A 22245-nucleotide genomic window follows, 5' to 3' on the forward strand; every position below is an offset into this window, starting at 1 on the left:
TTACTAGCTGTCATCTTACACGTGACAAAAACAGATAATAGTACTACCGTATTATCTCTAAGGAATCTAAAGGAGTATCTTTTTTTTGTTCGAAACTAAGCAGTAAAGCTAGCTGTCCCTGCCCATTTCTCTCTCAGCTTTGTATAACTGCCCCGTCGACTTAATTAAATGAAACCGTGCCTTCACATCTTTTGTCATGCGTGAGTTCAAAGGAAAAAAACGCGTCCTACATCTTATAAAAGAAACGTTAAACAGCCACTCATTGGCTTATAATTGCAACGTTCGTTGCCTTAGCTTTAGGGATGACAATGGGTACACATTACCCGCGTACCTGGCGGGTAAATCCCCATTAGGGTACGGGTTTGGGACAGAATTTTAACCTGCGGGTACGCAAATGGAAAATACTTCATACCCATCGGGTAGAGCGGGTATGGGTATGGGAATGCATAACCCTTATCCTTTTACCCGTATAATAAACTCATACATGTGCGATGTGTTGCCGTTTACAGTTTTAAACGATATAGTATTATCTTTTTATGTGTTGTTGTTATTTATAATGTGTTAATATAGTATTGTTGATGACAAAATTGTTGTGGTTTTGAGAAATATGATGCCGTTTCTAAGGAACATGTTCTTGTTGATCAAATTTTATCATGGGTATTTTTACCCGTGGGTACCCAGCTATCCTAACGGGTGACGGGTATGGGAAAAAATTGTACCCGTTGCCGGATATGGGTACGGGTAACGGGTAAGCTCAAAGAGGACGGGTAAAGATATGGGAAGGCTCAACCCGTACCCATACCTTGCGGGTGCCATCCCTACTTAGCTTAGCTTCCCCACATTTTCGTCGGTGGGTTCAAAAGGTCCGAACGTTGTTTGAGCACACATATGATCTATATATGCATCCAGTTGTAGATCAGTCCAAGAGTACACTGCTATGCATACGACACTTTTTGCGTACGATTTTCGTACGACAAAGAGTATTAGCCATTCATCACATCAGCTTGGCTAGCTACAACCATCCATCGTCTTGTCGTACCAATTTGGACGTGAAAGCATCGTACGCGAAATGATTTCGATGATACGACAAAATGGTGGAATTTGGCATGTGACAGTCCAATTCTTGATCCGCCAACTGGGTCCCACCACACGTCTGCATGTTTTGTTTTTTAGAAGTACGATAAAATACATCTGTTAATTATGTACGTTGGTCCATGAAGCCGAGGACGGGTACGTTTATCCGTGAGCCCTTAACAGCTCGTTCGGAGCCCTCATTTTATTTCATTTAATGGAGATAAAATGAAAAAAAAATGGTTAGGATTTCATGTGTGGAATTTGAATTTTGAATTCAAAAATCATGTTTGTATGTCACATGGATTTGTGGAATGAGAGACACATCCAGAAAAATCAAGTCTTTTAGAAATTCAGATTGAATTCCTATACCCAATTTTAAAGTGCCAAACAAACAAGTTGGTTACTGAAATCGAAAATGCACTCTAGAATTCCAATTCCAAATGATGGACAGCCAAATAATGGAATTCCAATGCCCAATAAATATGAGACATTTATGTATCCGAAAGAGTACGAAGCAAAGTCATATCACATATGCTTGTCCATACACACGTCATTACACGTATGCTAATCTATCTCATGATCCTGCCTATCTAGCTAGGTATGTATATACTCGAAAAATAACGTGAAACATGCAAAATCAGACAAAACAGCCACTCGCATCGGTTTTCATCTATAAATAAATGCGATAGCTAGCTGCCTAGCTATCATCTGTTCAATGGCTCTTGGCGAAATAAAGAAAAGCCGGTCAGTGGTTCGAGCGGTGCCACGGCAGATCGCACAGAAGGATCTCCTAACTACCGTATATTCCCGTGACCGACAGCCTACGTGATGATCGCGGCCGGGGGAGATCAGTACATATATAGGCTCTGGCCGGATCGAGCAGTACTCAACAGAAAATAGCACAAGGGAGAGGTATCTACATTTTTTTTCCCGGGAAAACACAGTACAGACGCAAAGCACTCACACACACGCACGTAAACTCATCTCTATGAACGCACGCACGCACACCCTACCCTTATGAACACCTTCGAGAGACTGAGCCGGTGACCGATCATCTTGAGATTGCCGAAGTCATCACTTACATTGGCACGTTGATCGTCGGCAGTGCCAACGTGCAGTCATCCGTGCTACTGGATTTTCTTTCGTTCTGGTTCTACTTGTAGTACTACTCAGCTTGGTTGGTAGTCTGGTCAAATCGGTTGGCTAGTCGCCGCCGCACTGATGACCCACCGGCCACCGCGTCTGGGATCGACTGAGCATGGTACCGGTCAGCTGGTGCACCTATGCTATAAGCTTCATTTTTTTATACGTGCCAATACGGTGGTGCCGGCTAGTGCCGTCGCGAGATTTGGAGAGGGCGCAGGGGAGGGAGGGAGGGATGGCGTGAGATGTGGTGCACGTGGTGGTTTGGTAGGAGGACAGCGACAGTGATGCAGCTGCCGCGCAAACAAACACAGCACAGGGAGTTGCAAAAGAACCGAGCTTTTGTTTTTTTGACAATAAGCAAAAGAATCGAGCTATTTATAGGCATTGGGAATGTGGGATTTGTTTTTGAATGTTTTATTAAAAAAACGTTGTTGTCGGGCCTGACAACTCCCTGCCTATAAGAATCGAGCTATTTTTATAAGCAAAAGAACCGAGCTTTGTTTCCGTCAGGCCCAGCTCAGACAGGCGGTTATGGCCCAACTGGGCAAAGGGTGACGCTCGGAATGGCCTGTGGGGCGCTGCTATCACGAGCACAGGGAGTTCCCATAAAAAAAAGAGTCTAAAAATAAAGAAGAGCACATGTAGTCACAAAAGAACTGAGTTATTTGCAGGAAGTATTTTTTACCAGATCAGACAGGCCGGATAGGGCCCAACAAGGCAAAGGATGACGGTCGGACAGGCCTTCGTATCTATTGAGGGCAATTTCGTTACTGCCCAGCTCAGCCAGGACATATTCTCAAACAAAAAAACTCAGCCAGGACATTAAAAAAAAAAACTCAGCCCGGACATACCAATATTTCTAAGATACCCATAATTTTTTGGGTAGCTACCCATATTTTGCACCCCGATGCCTAAATATGGGTACTCCCGCTAGAATACCCAAACCACCCAAAAGTCATGCGCGAAGCCAACTGCCAGAAAAAGGGGAAATTTCATCGCCGCCCCACCTCCCGACCTGCCGGCGCCGGCGCCGATTCCAGCCGCCGGACCGCGTCGCCGCCGCCCCCGCGCCGCCGGCCGGACCTCCCCAGCCCCGCGCACCTCCCCGGCCTCTTTCCCTGTCCTGGGGCGCACTCCCCGGCCTCGCCGGCGGGCGCCTAGGTCAAACCGCCGCGGGCTGCCGTCGCGGGTGGCGTCGCCGCCCCCTCCGCAGCCTCCGGCCGGCTCCTCTACGCTCCCCCGCGCCACCTCCTGCCCCTCGAAGCTCCTCCGCGCCACCTCCACTCCCCCGACTGCAGTAGGTGGAAGCTCGGCCCGTACTCCCGCCCGACCTCGCGATTCCGGTCGACGGCTCCAAATCCGGCCTCTCCCTCCCCTCGCGCGCGCTCCCCTAACCCCGCCGGCAGTCGCCGCGGCCGTCTCGCGCGGCGTCGCCGGCCCCGCCGCGACCTCTGTCCGCCGTCCTGAGGCCTCCCGCATTGCCTCTTGCTCCTCCCCACCCGTCCGTGCTCCCTTCCCCTCACCTGCCGCGCCTCCGGCCACTTCACCTCGCCGCCGCGCACCTCCCCGCCCGCATCTTCCTCCCTGCACGCCCCCCAGGACGCCCCTCGGCCAGCCCGACGAGGTGCAGCGGCTCCGGCCCGAGCTCTGCTCGCGGCGTCGCTGCGACGCGCCGCCACTGCCTCCTCCGCCTAGGTCCTCCTCGTCGTTGCTCCACGATTGGGGTTCGATTTTGTGCTTGATGTGGGATCGATTTGGGACTGACTTGGGGAAGAAGAAGCTTGGCTCAATGACAGGTGGGACCGTTATGAATTGGTGGATTTGGGTATCCAGTTTTGGGTTTGCTGAAAAAGTTAGAGCCAATTTGGATACCCCTATTTTCTCTCTCTTCTATCCATAATGGATTTTGGGTATCCAAAATATGGATATGCTGTTGGAGATGTCATGGCCCGCGCGCGTCTGGGTTTCTTGCGTTTTCCACACGAGCTGAACCTTTTTTTTGGGAGAATCTGAAGCCTTTTCTTTTTCTTGAGAATAAGGTGAAGCGTTTTCTTAGGACGTGTTTGTTTGCCGCCTCGCACTGGGCCTGCATCTGCCATGCACTGTTTGGTTTTTTGGACTGCATCTAGCATTGCAGCCCACGTGCTAAAAAAGGCCTCCACGATGGCTGCACGTTTGTCACCCTCACCCTCAATCGCCGCCGCCTCCTCCTCTTCCGCTAATTCCTCGTTCTGCGTACTCCTCTGTGGTCATTTCAGCGAGAGGCAGCACACAGGGGGAACGGAGAGGAGTTGCGCAAAACAATCACTATTCGTATTTTTTTTAAAAAAAACCTTCTATTCATCTAATATGTTGCACATAAGTTTTAATCCGAGTTTTAGCATGTTTCTGACCGATGGGATCCACAAGTCAGTGCCAACGTGGCATCTCGGCCTTGCCAGTGTGGATCGGGCCGGCCAAAGAAGACCTTAGGACGGCGCGGGCGGGTGGACGGGCGGCACGGTCACGCTAGACCCGCACATGTCGCAGACGAACGAGGTGCGCGCCTCCGCCAGCGCCGGGGACCAGGGATGCGTTACGAGGGACTCGACGACGCCTTCCCGAGCACGGTCTCCTTGACGCCGGTGGAGGCGCGCACCTCGTCCGATGCTGACAAGACCGAGATGCTACGTTGGCACTGACTTGTGGGCCTATCGGTCAGAAACGTCGTTAACGCGCTAAAACTCAAGTTAGGACTTATGTCCAACGGATTAGACAAATAATATCTGTTTTGTGAAAAAAATTACGAATAGTTTGTGTTTTGGGCAGCCAGCCTCAGGTAGCCTCAGGTTTCTGCAATTTTCACGTGAAACGGAAATTGTGCACGGGTGACATAAGACGTGACGCCATCACCACCGAGCCACCTACACGATCCCGGCGCAGGCCGCAGCCCCCGGGCGCAGCCAAAATCAACACTCCGAGGGGCGAGACGCACTCCCAGTCCCACTTGGCTACCTCCTCGAACCAGCCCCGGGCCCCAGGTAAGCGGTTCATTGAACCTGGCCCTTCGACGCTTGCAAAGCCACATTTTTTAATCATCATCCAAGGGAAAAGGCCATCGTCCCCTCCTCCCTCGTCTGAGATGGTCCGCTCCCCCTTTCCCTCCCTCCACCCCTTCGCCCACCCAAAACCACACCAGAGTAACGAACCACCCGGCTCCAGCTCTCCTCTACTCTGCTTCTCACCTCACCTCAGTCCCAGACCCAGTATATAATAGCCACACCACCTGAGCATCCCCTTCCGTGCACGGTCCACTCCCCCCTGCCCCTGTGTTCCCATGGCTCTCGCCCTCCGACCTCCCCGCTTCCAGCCGCTCTCCGCTTCCATTTCCGTGGCAACCACCTCCTCCACCTCTTTCGCCACTTCCGCGAGGCCTTCCTCCACTCCCGCCGCCGCCATCTGCGCCGCCGCCTCCTCGCCGTTCACCGAGGCCACTTCATCCTCGCGGTACCGCCGCGACGCCTGGTCCTACACCGCCGAAGACTCCTCCTCCCCCTCCTCCACTTCCTCGTCCGCCGCTGCAGCAGCGGTGGCGGCGGCGGCGGCTTCGGGGCGCCGGGACGACGAGATCGCGCTGCAGCTACCGGAGCTGCGGAGGCTCCTGGAGGTCCTGAGGGCTTCCAGAGGGAAAGGACTGGAAGAGGAGGGCGGCGCCAGCGGGCCAGGGAGGGTGGCGCTGGTGGGGACGGGGCCTGGGGACTCGGAGCTCCTCACGCTCAAGGCGGTGCAGGCCATCGAGGCGGCGGACCTGGTGCTGTACGATCGGCTCGTGTCCAACGAAGTGCTCGATTTGGTTGGGGACAGCGCCAGGCTACTCTACGTCGGCAAGACGGCCGGATACCACAGCCGCACCCAGGTCAGTCACAAGGATCCTTCATTCGGTGTTCAAATTCCAATTCGGGCGATTTGAGGTTTATGTGTAGTTCGGAATGCCAATGATATGTTTCATGTTTGCAATTTGTAAGCTTGTTGGCTGTTGTAATGCAGGAAGAGATTCATGAGTTGCTCCTCAGTTTTGCGGAGGCTGGTGCCAGTGTGGTGCGGTTGAAAGGAGGCGATCCTCTGGTAATACTATGCTGCTTATATACTAGTAGACTTGTAGTACCTGATGATTCTTGTCAGTGCCAGTTGTTAAACTAGCTGAATTAAATATGTTTTGAAATTTCGCTTATTGGTTGTGTTACGTTTCATCTCCCAGATTAATTTTGTTGGTGGAAATGATAATTCATCTTGTTAACGTATTTGGTTAGTTGTGGACATTTCCAACTGATGGATTTATAAAGCAGATACTGATTTGGAAATAGTGCCATTAATCGATTATGCTCTCTAGGGGAACATACGCGCATTGATGTTAAATGGCAAACCTTGTTCACATAAACTGAGTGGAACAATGAATGTTCTCCTTTGCTGGAACTGTATAACGTTAGCCAGCAAAGCATGATCTATAATTTTGCATGCGCATTCTTAAATCCTTCAGAAGTTCAGCGGTGGTAGAGAACAAAATATGCAAATGCATTGTAGCATAAAATGCTAACAAGAAGATTATCTGGCTATGAGCAACCTCCCTTTTCAAGGATGTTTTTTTAGGGGACTTGTCAAGGATGTTACTGCAAGATGCCAACATTTATTTAAATGAGAAAAATGCCATTATTTGGATGCTTGTTCAAGTTTAAGTTTTGTCAAACATACACTCCAGCAAAAACTCGTGATAAGTTATATGTACCATTACACTGGAGGGAGTATATTAATGGCCTTTCTCTTCAGGTCTTTGGAAGGGGTGGAGAAGAGATGGATTTCCTACAACAGCAAGGAATTAGAGTTGAAGTTATACCAGGTATAACAAAGCTGTGATGGCAGCTTGGATAATTTCTACCGTTAGTTGCGAAACAGTTACTAATTACTCCCTCTGATCCTAAATTCTTGACTCAAATTTGCCCAAATATGGATGTATCTTTTCTTAAAAAACGTCTAGATACATGTAATATTTCGACAATAATTTTGGATCGGAGGGAGTACTTATTTACTTGTGTCCAAAAATCTGCAGGAATCACTTCTGCTTCGGGAATTGCAGCTGACCTTGGTATTCCACTAACCCATCGAGGTGTTGCCACCAGGTAAAATTAGCAACACTCGCTCTTCTATCATACTCGCGATGTTTCCGACTGATTTCTGTTCCAGGTTGTACACAGTGGCAAAGTCACATTTGAGGCTGTGTGGTCAGTTGACCATACAGCTTTTTGGCAAAACCATAAAATATAATTGCAAATTCATGTGGAAAAATAGAAAACTAGATAAATCTTTTACATGATAACGCATTTGACATCACAGGGTTAGAGTCCTGGCACCACCACTGATCGTACATGTATATGTGTCATACATGTTGCCCCTAAACCCTAAAGGAACATAAGATGGTTGGCTATACTCTATTATTCTTTATCATGCAAAACAAACAGACAACAGCCACGGGTTCATTTGTTATGCTGCATTACGCAATGGGAAAGTGTTTATGAATGCTGACTAATATATTTCTTACACAAATCGTGTCTGCAGTGTCAGGTTTTTAACTGGTCACTCTAGAAATGGTGGGACAGATCCTCTATTTGTGGCAGAGAATGCAGCTGACCCGGACACAACTTTGGTTGTGTATATGGGTTTGTCAACACTGCCATCTCTTGCTCCGAAGCTAATGAAGCATGGCCTTCCACCAGATACTCCTGCTGTTGCAGTAGAGCGTGGGACTACCCCTCAACAGAGAATGGTACTGAGCCATGGAGCCTCACGTCTAATATGTGTTTGAACCATAGCTTCCTCTACTGAATATTTCCTTTCCTGTAGGTATTTTCAATGTTAAAAGATCTTGTGGATGAAGTCAAATCGGCAGAGCTTGTTTCTCCAACTCTGATAATCATAGGAAAGGTGGTGGCCTTGTCACCCTTTTGGGTTGAATCGTCTGAACAGGATGCGCTGAAGATTGAGAACTCTTACGCAGCTGAGACCACAAGATAGCAGTACTCCTGAACCAAATACTGAGTGATCCCGAGCAACATCATCTTTCGGATATGAACCTTTCCAGTTCCCTGAAGACAGCAGGATACAGGGAGTATGAATATTACAGAAGACGTACATAACAACCTCAGAGAACAGGGTTACACTTGAACTGGTGCTGAGAGTCGTGATTTGGCCGAATCTACAGCTGCGACAAATCTTCATTCTTCAGGCTTCAGCCTAGTTGAGTTTGGCCAATACCAATATTTACAGCCTAACTGTCTGATACGCTGTCTGTTAGGCTGTTAGCCGCTGTATGTCAGCATTTTCCTTAAAGCTCATTTGTTCGATTTGATCACAAGTTTTTGAATAAGATTCATGCTAGATTTCACGTCTTTCCACTATATCTCCAAACTAGCTACAACTATTGCACTGTCATTCCAAACACTTCTCCTTAAATAGCCCTGCGCCCACTTTTTGTTGACCGTATTGTTCAACCTGTTATATGGCCCTGTCATATAGGAGTAATAGCTTAATCCCAAAGGGACCCTCCATTTTTTAGCGCCTCGCGTCCCGGCCTCCCGGGGCGTGCACCGGTGCTCGGTGCATATTGGGCCGGCCTATTGCTTTTGTGCTGAACTACTTTATGGGCCTGCACGGTTTTGCTAAAACAAAAATAGGTATCACTCTCCACGTGAAAAGTGTCGCTGGTGTATCAGGTGCCCCAATCTATAGATGAGAAATACACAATAATTTGGTGGAGACTACCTTGACGCTCCGACAACACTGCATACAAGATGATGCCGTCTCAGTAAACCAATGTCAATATTGCCGTTGGAAACACGGTAAATCTAAACACGAAACTCTAATCCCTAAAAGTTATATCTTTTCTTTACATTTATAAAGATTTGAGTTGGTTGTTGTCAATTCATCTATGGAGACTACACCCTAGCTTGTTAGATAATCCCTCGATTGTCACTCATTCAATGTGATTTAAATATGTATCAAGATCTTTTATTGTAGTTGATTTGGTTTGATGTATACTTTTGAGATATTTTTTCTCAAATAAATATCTTGAGAGAATTCTTATTTAGCATAAAATTGGAAAAATATGAGCACGCAAGTATTTAAAACAACTCATGCATGTAATATATACTTTTACTTCCGTAGCAACACGTGTGCCTTTGGCTAGTCAAAGAACAAGCAACGGGCTGGTGGTATTATATACAGAGTAGAAGGGAAGGGGAAGGCAGGTGGGGACGTCCAAGAGAGGTGAAGAACGATTAGGATTCCGCCTCCTTTCTTTTACCAAGTAAAACACCTCTTTATTCATTTCAATAATTGTTACATCCTTCAAAAGAGGAGGCACGATACTATCAGAAGGATTATCCAACCAAACTAGCGGATGAGAGAATTTAGCTAGCTGAGCTAACTCATGAGCCACAATGAACAAAAGTGATCCTAGAACAATCTGAAGGCAATCATCAAGTACCGCCGCACCGAGAGCAGCTGATTTCCCCCCCTATTAATAGCATCAACGACATCCATGCTATCTAAGGTAACCAGCAACCGACTACATCCTGCAGTATGAGCAAGTTCCAAACTTAGGCGCAAGGTCATCACTTCAGCAACAGGGACAGTCGGCCACCTAGTAAATTTTTGATTTGCTGCTGCGACAAATTCGCCCTTGTGGTCTGGCGGGACAGCTCCAATTGCCCCATCAAGTCTATCCTCATCTAGTGCTACATCCACATTGAGCTTAATGATGCTATGTGGTGGTTTTCTCCCAACCATGTCTCCTAATGCGTGCATTCTTGCCATGAGCACGGGCAAAGTTCTCTGCTGCCACTCGAATCGACAATGCCGAGTGTCGTGGGATTTGCACAGCCTCGCTACGGAGGCCTTGGCGGCGCTCCCACCACAAATACCAGGAGGCAGTAGCAATAAGAGTATCCAAGTACACCGATGCATGTTCTTCCAGCAAAAATTCGAGGACAATAATATAGTTAGTTTATGCCCAAATCTTGGACGAACCTATTGGCAGATTTTTCTGGCTCCGCCCCTGACTTTGTCCTAAGTCGAACTTCTTAAACTTTGACCAATTGAGTTCATAGAAAAATCTACCGGCATCTACAACTCTAAATTAGTTTTATTAATTCTATCATGATATATATTTTCATAGTATACTTATTCGATATTCTAGATGCTGATACATTTTTGTGTCTAATATTATATATGTGATATCTATTGTGTTGGTGTATTAATGGAAAATGAACAAATAACAAGATTAGTGGAGAGTTGACTTACATGAAACTAGCTACTTCCTCTGTCGCATATTAAGTGAGTCAAATTTGTCAAAATATGGATGTATCTATGTCTAAAAAACGTCTAGATACATGTAATAAAAAGTCACTTGATATGGAACGGAGGGAGTACATTTTCTGCCTCAGTTATCTCGTGTATTCCTAGTCATCCAGAGGAAGCGCAGATTTGGACTTCTGTGATGAGTAGTACGCCTACTGTAGTGGGCGGGATGAGAAACTGAGAACTAATTAATGCTCTTGTATGCATTGCCAGAAGAAAGTCAAATTTCATGTTAGGCAAGTTTTTCTTTTCTTTTCTTCGTTGCAAAAAACAGCTTTATCCAGGGTTGTCGTGATTGCTGGTATCCAGCCCATCAGCTCCTGCTGAAGTCTGAGCGAGCTAACCAGAAACTGCTACTGAAGTGACATGTGCTAAGTGAGCTAGGTGGTTCATACATATGCCTCCCGAGGCTGAGGGGCATACGACGTACAAACATCATTTCAAGTTAAAATTCATGAATTAGACTGGGGTAGAAGATAGCTGGATTGGTAGTTTGCAAGCAGGGCTGAAACATGCTACATTTATTGGTTGAGTCAATAAGGAGGATATTAACTATCTTCTCTTAAAACTTGTAAGAGCTAATCTCCATTGTATTAGACTGTTAGTTTTGTTCCTCTCGAAAAAAAGATAGTTAGTTTTGTTTTTGTTGTTCATTAGCCTGTTAGTTATCGTCGGAATTTGCATTTTATATATAGAGCTAGGGTTAATTAGCTTCTCATGGCTTGTTCTGCCGCTCTAAGTCTTAACCAAAGCCTTAGGCCGTCAATCCAGGCTGAGGAGTTAATTGTTTTAGGCAGAAGTAATACATAATCCAAGGGTTTTTTTTATAAGTGGGGTGTGAAAGAGGATGGTTGGATTTTGATCAAGTGACTAACAAAAGTCATTAATTAGAGTTTGGCTTCTACTGAATTCTGTTGATTTTTTAATTAGACCGATGATTTGATTTTATTGATTGAGTAAAGACATCACAACAGATCGAAGAAACTAAAATAAAGACGACCAATGAATAACTTTGAAAACCCGCGTGGCATAAAGCATTCACCAGACAGGCAAGCCCGCTGTCAGGAGCAATGACATTCAGTAAGTTTTCTCTGCGGTGGGAATTGAAATTCTTCGGCCCTCTCTGATTTGTGGGAAGAGTGTAGGAAAAACATATGAATAGGAAATTTTCCTTTGGTGACACTATTCATCTGTTTGATTCGAAGGAATGCAGCAAAGAAAAAATACAGGAATTTTTTCTATAACCTTAGTTGCAAAGGAAAAATGTTAGATTTTTACAATCCACTTGGACCTCTTTTTTAGAATCCTTGGCATGATAAACAAGCAAAGAGTGTTTAATAAATTAATATTAGAATTTTATTTTTGCATTTAGTTTGACTTAATTTGACCATTTTATCAAAAGAGACTCCTATGTTTTCCCTATTCCTGCGAATCAAATGACCAAATATATAAAACAAATTGTGTTTTCCAATCCTCTGTTTTGCAGCTGCGTTGTATCATGCTCTTTAATTTACTCCTGTGTTTTTAGAATTGTGTGGATAAAAAAGGCCCTTACAACTAAGGATGTGTTTGGAAACATGCTGGACAAGGAGAAAACGAAGTTGGACCACAAAGAGACAACAGAGTCCGCTAGCCTGTTTATTTTCTTTTTCATTTTTCAGAACTAGAGACGTGTATTGAATGCTGCGATGTAAAATAATCACACTCCCGCGTGCATTAAGTAGCAAAACGACTACACTGACTGCGTGCGTGCATGCATGTCTGTGTTTTCACATGATGCAGCTGGTCAGCATGTGATCGATGCTTCCACCCGTTGGGATCTTTTCCGAGAAGTGCAGTTACGTGCTTTCCTGTCTGGTAACACGTCCGTGCTATCGCTGTCCGCTGGATGCACACTAGCTCATGCAAATGCACATCCGTGCGGTGCCCGTTTCAGGCGCGACGCGACGAAGTCACGAAGTGACGAAGCATATATATCGGACCCGAGCGGAATCAATGTCGATGGGGCTGTCATCCTTGTACGTACCACACCGTCCCGGCCGGGCGGCGGCCCCCCAGCAAACGTCAAACGAACGCTAGTGTTGCGTCGGTCACCCGCGTTTCAAAATACTGATCCTTGATGGGAGTTACGTGCGGGTACGTACGGTATTCATGTGCTTCAGTTCCTGTCAGAATGTTTACTGATCATCCATCATATACACAGCGCATACAGTTAAAGTTCGATCAGAGATGACTTGGATAGATCGACCGGTCTGTACGGGGTTGTCAGGCTTGATTTCGGTGAATGCATGGGGCCTACTAGCTCCTGGTGCGGACGTACGTTACGTGGGGGTTAGCTAGCCAGTTTCGATCGATCAACTGATTGATTTTATCGTGCTGCAGTTCTGTTCTGGACAGCGGTGACATGCCATTAAATCAATTAACTTCTGTACGTACAGCTTTGAAACGTGCATGGCTTAGCTCTATGAACACGCAACCTCGGCCGGCCGCCCTACTTGGCCTAGCTGTACGTTCTAGCATTTTTATATAGTGGTGAGGTGTACGCGAGCGGCTAGCTAGGGTGATGCCGAGGAGCCACTAGAGTTCGTTCCTTAATCTCCCTGCCGGATGGTCACCCAGTGCGACAGTGCCTATAAGCTCGCTAGTAAAAGTCGCTAGCTACGGAAAGAGTTGCCAAAGACAGTGACAAACACAGACATGTACAAGCACACTGCGTCAGTGCCATTCCTAGAGAGGTTTTAATTTGGCACGTACGTACGTTTGCAGGAAGAACTCAACTGTTTGTGGCACCGTCTGCCGGGGCCGTCTCGGTGGCCTGCACCACGCGTCCAGGCCCCTAAAATGCTTATTAATCTCTCTTGGGCCACTCTACGCGCATATATAGCGGGCTGTACCAGCAGGTCACTAATTACACGGTGGAGTAAGAATGGAGCAATGCCACTGTTCCAGCCGTGAGCCTGTGATATATGTCGGCCACGGTATGTTCCCCGTGCAGCTGTTTTTGTTGTCTTTCGTCACTGCCTGTTGAAGAGGCTTCTCGTTGGCGGTCTCGGTGCATGTGGATCGCTTCAGCAGTTTAGTTGTCAGCCAACCTTACCTCAAAGGTTCTACTTCTACGTACGTTGAGCTAAGACGACACTACCCGTCTGCCCATGCATGCTTGCTGCTGGTAGACGTGCTTCATCGACGGCGACGGTTCTGGGAGGCATCCAGCCGGCCTGTTTAAGCCCACGTGGCTCATAGGAGGTGTGTGCCCTTTGCCTGCTCCATGTCACGCTCGGCCTGGTTGTGTGGCCTATGGGCCGTGGCTCATGAATGCTACTCCTCCAGAGAAGTGCGCACCAGAGGAGTACAAGTCTAGTCTAGGCTAGCTAGCGCCGCGGTCAGAAACCATAACTTCCTGTCAAGGTTTCATACAGTATTTTGGAAAACAACGTCTATTGGTCAGTACAGTTTGGAACTTGTCCCAAATTCCACCTATTTTTGAATAACTGAGAAAATAAATCATAGGTTTTCATATTCAAGGTTCAACTTCAAGCAGTGGTTCCATAACAAAGCTACACTGGACCACATGGGCTATTCGTTGGGGTCAAATACTACCCCTCTGATCCATAATACTCCTAAGTGTGTTGATTTAGTACAAAGTTGTACTAGAGAGTACATATTAGTCAAAATGTGGTGGTGTGATGGCTGCCATCCTTGTAAACTAACAAACCTAAAAATGCCTTAAACTTCACCAAAAGTTTGAAACCTACTTCTTCTACATGTGCGCGCATCTCACACTTGCAATGACACTGAGAGAAATTCATAGCATGCAAGATCGATGTTCGGCTTCTTTATATATTGGCGACGTATCAAGTGCAAAGCTCCTTCCTCTACAAACTTTCTACGTGGATCATCAGATCTATAAAGTTATGTCAAAATTAAAACATATCTAAGTGACTGTTTTGATTCACACCTCATCCGCACCGCACGTTCTAAATCCAATGACCCACGTGGAAAGTTTGCAAATTTGATTCGACCGGAGGTTTGCAGTGAATATGTCGTCTTATATGTTATTTAGATACAATTAATAGCTGCAATTTTTTAGCTACCTTGATTTTTTTTTCATAGGTTGGAAATGACTAGTTTTCTATTAAAAACAAATTTACAACCATGTAGAGGACACGATAATTCAAATACGCAGCTGTTTGAAACAGGATTGAAACTTGATTTATTTTTTTTAACCGGAGAACAAAGTTTCGTGGCACCTTCTAAATCAATGATGGTTCTCCTAGAGGTCCTTCCCCTCCTTAATTTCTCCTACCCACCACCAAGAGAATTCCCCTTCAAATACTCCCTCTCCTCCCACGCATATATCATTTTTTTTTGACGATATCCCCACATATATCCATATCTCTATATAAACACAAACCCGCGCGCCCCTTCCCCCGCACGGCGGCTGCCACGACTGGCTTTTTCATACCCACATTGTCTCTCTACCACGAACAGTACTTCGCCATTCGTATGAGCAAGCTAGACAAGGTTGTTGCTAGCCCCCTGGTGAGAAGCTTGCACAAGTACCGTTTGTGAGAGTTCTGACGCGTATAAGGAATTGATCGAAGGAGATGGTCTTCCACACCATCCTCCCCAAGATCGCCGTCCACTGGCTCTTCAACCTGTACCGCGCGGCCAGGAAGCTCCGCAGCAATGCCTTCCAATACTACTACAATCGCAACTCCACCACCAAGCCGTCCACCACCAACCCAAAGGGCACCACTACACCGTTCATCCCGTCCGGCGCCGACAAGACTGTGGTGTGCGACTTCCACGGCGGGCTCCTGGCGTCCACGGCGCTCTTCCCGTACTTCATGCTCGTCGCCTGCGAAGGCGGCGGCCTGCTCCGGGCGCTGCTCCTGCTCTGCGCTTACCCCCTCGTGCGCCTCCTGGGCGAGCGCTCCGACGCCGGCGTCAGGGTCATGACGTTCGTCGCCTTCTCCGGGCTCAGGCCGCGGGACGCCGACCTCGTGGCCCGCGCCATCCTGCCCAAGTTCTACATGGAGCGGCTCAACGCCCAGGTGTACGGCCGCCTGTGGGTGCCGGCCAGGAGGAAGGTGGCCGTCACGAGCGCGCCCAGGGTGGTCGTGGAGTGGTTCCTCAAGGAGTACATGGCCGCCGACGTGGTCGTGGGGTCTGAGCTCCAGATGGTTAGGGTCGGGCGCGCCTGGTACTTCACCGGGCTGATGTGCGGGCCTGGGCCGGCTGGGCCCGGCATGAGGCAGAAGGCCCTCGGGGAGGTGTTCGGAGCGGACGGCGCCATGGCCGACGTTGCCGTCGTCAGGAGCTCCAACCCACTCGACCACCCCTTCATCCCCTGCTGCAAGGTGCGTACGTGCGTGCTTAACATTCATCGTGATTCCCTTGGGTTTATAATCACCCGCTTAAAAATTAATTAATTAAGTTTAAACGATGCAGTTGTTGTTTTCAGATATATCAATTTCCACGTCAGCCTGTCTAATTGGCATCACTTTTGTTTTTAGCCCTCATTTTATTTTGGCCAAAATAAATAAATAAATAAATAAACTCAGTTAATTTGGTATTCCGATCAGGTCAAATCCATAACATGCCGTCACTAATATACCACTTCGTATAAGGAGAGATCATTGTTGTCTGCCGATGAAAAGTATATAAAAATTCAAGGATCGAGTATTAAAAAACGATGCAAGTGTGGTATTTCCTCTGGCCCATATTACTTGTCAAAATATTAGATGTATCTAGACGCTTTTTAAACATAAATACATCATATTTGCGCAAATTTGAAACAAGTAATAGTAGTAAAAAAAAATCCACCGTATACTCCTTAGACTAATTAATCACCCCGAGTTCTTTTCATCTCCGCATGCAATTACTCCATGCAGCCCCTACCAACTCCAGCAACTAAGCAAGGCATGCATGTAATTACCCCACCTTAGCGATTGGGCATGCATCAGTGCCAGTATGCAATGCTGCTAAGATGAAAAAAGTTGTGAAAGTACGTAAATAGAGAAACAACTCGATGATCCTCTTCCTTCGTTGGAGTCACTGTGTCACGGTACTTTTCCCAACTCCGTAGGACTAGTACGTACCTGAGAGTCACTATGTCACGGTACATTTGTCCGCATTATGCTAGTCGTACTTTGTTTAAATGTAGTTAATTTTGATTTTTAACCGCATTTTTAGCATTTCGATCGCAGATTTTGCTAATAAAAATACGTCAAATATTTTTGCCAACACGACACGAGTATATTCAATATTTTTAAAATGCCACAAATACAAATTTGTCGCACTTTGAAGCCAAATTGACGCACTTTGAAATGCGTCCGGTAATCTACTTGAGACTCTCCAAAGCAATCAACGAGGCTCGTCATCATCGTTTTAATTTGGTCCCGCAGCCCGCTATCAACAAGCTCTCCTGCTGGTTTATTGACGCATCCAAGATATAATTAATGAGAGAAAGACATTTCTCCGCTTTAAAGAAATTAAAGATGACGTGGAGTACTTAAGAATCGAGAGACCTTTTTTTACATCACTTTCGGCTTATCACGTTCGGCGGAGAAAACAGTGGCTTACCAGGCGCGGTACAACTCCCTGCCGCATACGGAGCAGCAGGGTAGTGGCGGAGCGTAAAGAAAATTTATGAAAGGGGTCTTATCATCAACTTGGACCTGCCTGTGATAACCATTATCACTCAGTCAGGAGTACAAAGAAGAGGAACACAACTCATTCACATCACACTCACACCGTAAACACACACGCACGCACACGGTGCACGTCTCGTACACACGCAAGAAAAATTAAAAGCGCCACCGTTCTCACTTTAATTAGCACGGTATTTATATTTATTTATTTCTAAGTTTATATTTTCGTTCAGCTCAACGAAATTTTAAAATCCTGAAATTTAAAGATGGTATAAAGTAGAATATTATTTGGACGTTTTGGATTAGCATCAAATTTGTTTAAATTTTCATATTCACTTAAAATGCAACTTTGGAAATAAAATGATTATAATTTAGATTTTAATTTTATAGAACTTTGGAACAAGTATCATTTAGTTTTGAGTAAATATTATTGAGAAGATATGATTGTTTTCTAATTGTTTTTTTTTAATGTGTTGTGACATGGTCACACTACGTGATGTCCGAGCTAACTGCTAACGAACGGGCCTGAGGGCTGAGGTGACGGGGAAAATTTGTTAAATGGGGTAAGTTGTGGTTTAATGCACAAAATTGGAGGAAACAAGAAGAACGATATTTAGAAATAATCTTTGATGGTTCGATGTAAAAAAAGGAAGAATTCGGAGATACAAACTTTTTTTTTTCTTTCATGGATAAACTCAGAACCTTTGAAATTTCCTGAGTTCAAACGCATCACATCGAAGTCAAGGAGTTTTAGTTTGAAAATGCATGCTCCATTGCTAGGGTGGAAGATGTGTTGTACCAACCACACGACGTATTTCTAGGTGGGTCAATAAACTGTTTGCATATACACACATAAAAACAAAAAGGACTAGTTCAGGGGTGGAGATGGATCAGTAAGTGTTTGATGGAGAAAAACTCAGCTTGGGTGGTAGAGGGGTGGTTTTACCTACAACACATTAACGATAAACGGTAGATTTGATATATATGTGTCTCACCGAGCGGGTTATCATTTCAGTGATGGAAGACATACCCGTCGTTAGCGAGATGCTACTTTTAACTTTATTGATGGCTCTGCTACTCCGGTCATCAGTAGGCAGCACGTGACGTGCATGTAGTTCTATGTTGTATTAGGTGTTTTTCAAAAAGAATTTATTGTTTGATCAGAAACAAAATGGCCAAGACGTTTGAACTCTAAACGGTACAATGCTGCAGCACCAAAGTTTTTTTTATATAACAGAGTCTTGTTTTTACTACTTCCTGCAATCTAAATAAATTGTCACTTTAAATATGCATGTATGCATATTAAAACATGTCTATATAGATGCGTATTTAGACAAGCTTGCGACAATTAATTTAAACCGGAAGGAGTAGATGAGTGTCCCCATATCAACCCACAGCTAGCCTCTGGCTATAGCCTCTGCATGCAGGAAGCGAGGCACGGTTAGCCAAAAACAAAAAAACAGAGAAGTGCAGTCACGAGCCAAGGGATAGCACGGCCAGATCCTGTTTGGCAGGGCACCCTGGATCAACAATTGCACTAGTCGAAATATACGGAGTAGAAGATACACATGAAGGCATAAAACAGAGACGCTGAAAGATGGCTGAGATTGTCCAATCCGTGGATACTGGACTGGGTGTCTGTGTAGTGGAGTAGGAGTAGTACATGCATGGCCACTTTTGGCTGGTGGATCTACAATTGCATTTACGCGATGTCGTTTCACGCATTTGCTCATACACAGCGGCAAGCATGAGCACCATTGGACGTGTCCTTCGCTTTCCCGGAGACACTGTGTTGCGAATTGTGAGTTCTCCTCTGCACGCGGCTGCCTTTCGGGCCTGACTGGGGCTTCCACCTGTTTTGGGAGTAACTTGCCACGCCCGATTGCCCGCAGCCTGGAGAGTGGAGATCGACCGCAGCACCGGCCGGGTTTTCAGGTCTTTAATTTGGGACCTTCATTTCTCACCCGCTTTCTATCCGTGCACGGTCAATAGAGGTTTCATGTAAAGAGGCTAGGAGCCTAGGAGCATCGCATGTACTAGTACCGGGCCTACCGGCTTGTTAATTTTCAATTTCAATCAAGTACAGATGGTTTTTTTTTTTACTCCTGCGAGCACCATTTATGTAGGGTGTCGGCCGTCTGGCATTGTTGTTCGTCCGACATGCATTATTACAGTTCGTAAATGGTGGGATCTATAGTACTCCACATGGTTCGGCTGAAAGTTGAAATCAGGAGTAAAGACGAGAACCGCGTGTTAACAAAGAAGTGGAAAGTAAAGGATTTTTTGTAAAATGAACTGGTGTGAATGGCCTGTGTGTACTGGTCTTATGGACGATCGTGGTACGCTCGATGGTGCAGGAGGATCCGAAGTGCATTCTTATCTCATCCCAAATTTTTGTTTGAAAGAATTGCTAACCTCGTTTCAAATATGGATGTATCTATTTTTAAAATGCGTTTACATATATGCAATATTTCGACAAAAATTATGAAACCAATATATCTTTTTTAACATGTCCGATCACTCCGTAGAGTCTGACCCAGTTCTATGTCATTTGAGCTGCATAGTACGTAACTGAGGTTGTCATTTTCTTTAATGGAACTCAGGTTGTCATGTGGTGTCTGACACCTATAATTTTGTTTGGTGAGATTTTTTTATTTATGGGGAGGATTTTACATGCTTCTTACGAGGGTTTATATATGCAAGTGTTTGGGAAGAAAAAGATAAGAACGTGCTCCTCTGTTCAGAAATACATGGCGTTTGAAGCCCGTAAAAATACATATTTCCTCCGTTAAATAAAGGATGTCTTAACTTTGACTTAAATTTGAATGCATCAATACACTTAGTCATGTCTAGATACATCCAAATTTTGACAAACTTGAAATATCTTTTGGTAGACGTAGAAAGCAGTATTTTCATCAGTCTGATCATATTTTCACCAGGTTTGAGTAATATCTAGCGTTAGACCGGGAGCTTAATTTGACTGACAATAGAGTTCACGCAGGAACTTTACGTGGTGAGCAGGGAGAGCGCCAGCACATCCCGGCTACCACGGGAGATGTATCCAAAGCCGCTCATCTTCCACGACGGACGGCTGGCCTTCCTCCCCACGGCCCCCGCGACGCTCGCCTTCTTCCTCTTCCTGCCGCTGGGCTTCATCCTCTCCGTCATCCGCATCTCCATCGGCATCGTCCTGCCCTACGAGATCAACTTCGTGGCCGGCGCGCTCTTCGGGATCCGCTTCCGCACCTCCGGCCGCGGCGGCGCCCCAATGCCAGGAGCCCGCGCCGCCAACAACAACAACAGCAGCAGCAGCAAGCCGAAAAACAGGGGCGTCCTGTTCGTGTGCACGCACCGGACGCTGGTGGACCCGATCATGCTGACGACGGCGCTGCAGAAACCGGTGCCGGCCGTGACGTACAGCCTGAGCCGGCTCTCGGAGCTCATCGCGCCCATCAAGACGGTGCGGCTGACCCGGGACCGGCGCCGCGACGCCGAGACAATGGCGCGGCTCCTGTCGAAGGGGGACCTGGCGGTGTGCCCCGAGGGCACCACGTGCCGCGAGCCGTACCTGCTGCGGTTCAGCCCGTTGTTCGCGGAGCTGGCGGACGACATGGAGCCCGTGGCGCTGGACGCGCAGTCGACGTGGATCTACGGCACCACGGCCAGCGGGCACAAGTGGCTCGACCCCGTCGCATTCTTCGCCAACCCGGTGCCCGCGTACCGGGTGGAGTTCCTGGGCGCCGTGCCCAGGGAACACACGCGCGCCGGGGGGAGGACTAGCGCCGAGGTGGCCAATTGGGTGCAGAGGAGGCTCGGCGACGCGCTCGGGTTCGAGTGCACCGGGTTTAGTCGCCGCGACAAGTACATGATGCTCGCCGGCAACGACGGTGTGGTCGCCAAGTAGATCGATCCAGCACACGGACGCGCGCAGTAGTTAATTTGGTGTTTCCGTTTTTTTTTATGTATCGATCATGCATCTCCTATCTGTACGTATACGCGCCGCCTGGTGACTAGATGTGCCAAAATTAGTTTATGTATCCGTAAGGAAGTACTCTCTTATGAGGCATTAGGCTTTGTTATGAAACTTTAATCAATGATTACTTTATCACTATGTGACTTTTGAACTGAACTATGTAACTGCCGTACGGATAGCTACCGTACGTCCACCCCTGCTTTTTCCCCGCGAGACCGAGCGCGCGAGGCGAGCACGAACCGTTTTTTCCCTGTGAGATCAAGCGCACACCAAAAGAATCGATGCCTGCATGCAAATGAATTGAGAGAGAGGTCGTACAACAGGAGCGCATTAAATGTTAAAATGGAAAGGGAAACTGTTGTGCAGCTGAAATCGTATATCCGATCTACAATCCGTTTTCACCGTTGACTTCGTATCGACGAGAGGTCTGGTTAGATATGTTATGATGACTTTTTAGTAGACCTAAAAAGTTACCAACCATGAACACATGAGTTACCAGACCCATTCACGGTTAGTTATCGGCTTGAAATTATACTTACTAGGGGTATTTGGACGAGATTTTTAGGGCTTCAAAGTTACCGGCCTTAGATTGGTTTGATACTAGATATATCTGGACTTGTTCAGGCTACTTCTTCCAAGATTAAAAGTTACCATCTAAATACCACGTAAGTTATCCGGCAATTCTATGAGAGTCTTCTTAGTTTTGGAATTTCCTAGTGAAAGTTGAAATGTACCGGTCCGGGTGGCCGTATGAGATTTTCTGACAGCTGGCCTGTTGGGCCGTGAGTCTAGATCGACCGCGGCATTTCAGTTAGTAGTATTAATTATTGCACGTGAGTCTGGGATTTCTCTTTGCTGCATCTAGGTAGTCGTTACATATTGTCCGGATCCTAAAGAAAAACATTTTTTTTCTGGAATCTCTTCTTTTTCAGCCATAAACCTGATCCTCTAAAAAAAGCCATAAACCTGATCGAGACACTTAATAAGCAGTCAACTTTTTTTCATGTG

General features: G+C 46.5%; 2 protein-coding genes across 3 annotated transcripts; both read left to right on the forward strand.

Moving 5' to 3' along the window:
• The first annotated feature begins 5356 nt into the window (after positions 1 to 5356).
• Positions 5357 to 8648, forward strand: LOC100843265 (uroporphyrinogen-III C-methyltransferase). 2 transcript variants are annotated; one of them, XM_024459435.1, is made up of 6 exons: positions 5357 to 6115; positions 6247 to 6324; positions 7024 to 7093; positions 7232 to 7373; positions 7810 to 8017; positions 8095 to 8648. In XM_024459435.1, the coding sequence occupies exons 1-6, from the start codon at positions 5537 to 5539 to the stop codon at positions 8263 to 8265; spliced, it is 1248 nt and encodes a 415-aa protein (XP_024315203.1). In that variant the 5' UTR covers positions 5357 to 5536; the 3' UTR covers positions 8266 to 8648. The 2 variants fall into 2 exon arrangements, with proteins under 2 accessions (XP_024315203.1, XP_003569409.1); XM_003569361.4 differs by having other exon boundaries at positions 5368 to 6115; positions 7304 to 7373.
• Positions 8649 to 14977: 6329 nt separating this feature from the next.
• Positions 14978 to 21393, forward strand: LOC100830314 (glycerol-3-phosphate acyltransferase 1). The gene is made up of 2 exons (XM_010233755.3): positions 14978 to 15971; positions 20266 to 21393. Exons 1-2 carry the CDS (start codon positions 15216 to 15218, stop codon positions 21166 to 21168), a joined length of 1659 nt encoding a protein of 552 aa, XP_010232057.1. The 5' UTR covers positions 14978 to 15215; the 3' UTR covers positions 21169 to 21393.
• Positions 21394 to 22245: the final 852 nt, after the last annotated feature.

The sequence above is a fragment of the Brachypodium distachyon genome, chromosome 2 (genome assembly GCF_000005505.3).
Source record: "Brachypodium distachyon strain Bd21 chromosome 2, Brachypodium_distachyon_v3.0, whole genome shotgun sequence".
Classification (NCBI taxonomy): Eukaryota; Viridiplantae; Streptophyta; class Magnoliopsida; order Poales; family Poaceae; genus Brachypodium; species Brachypodium distachyon.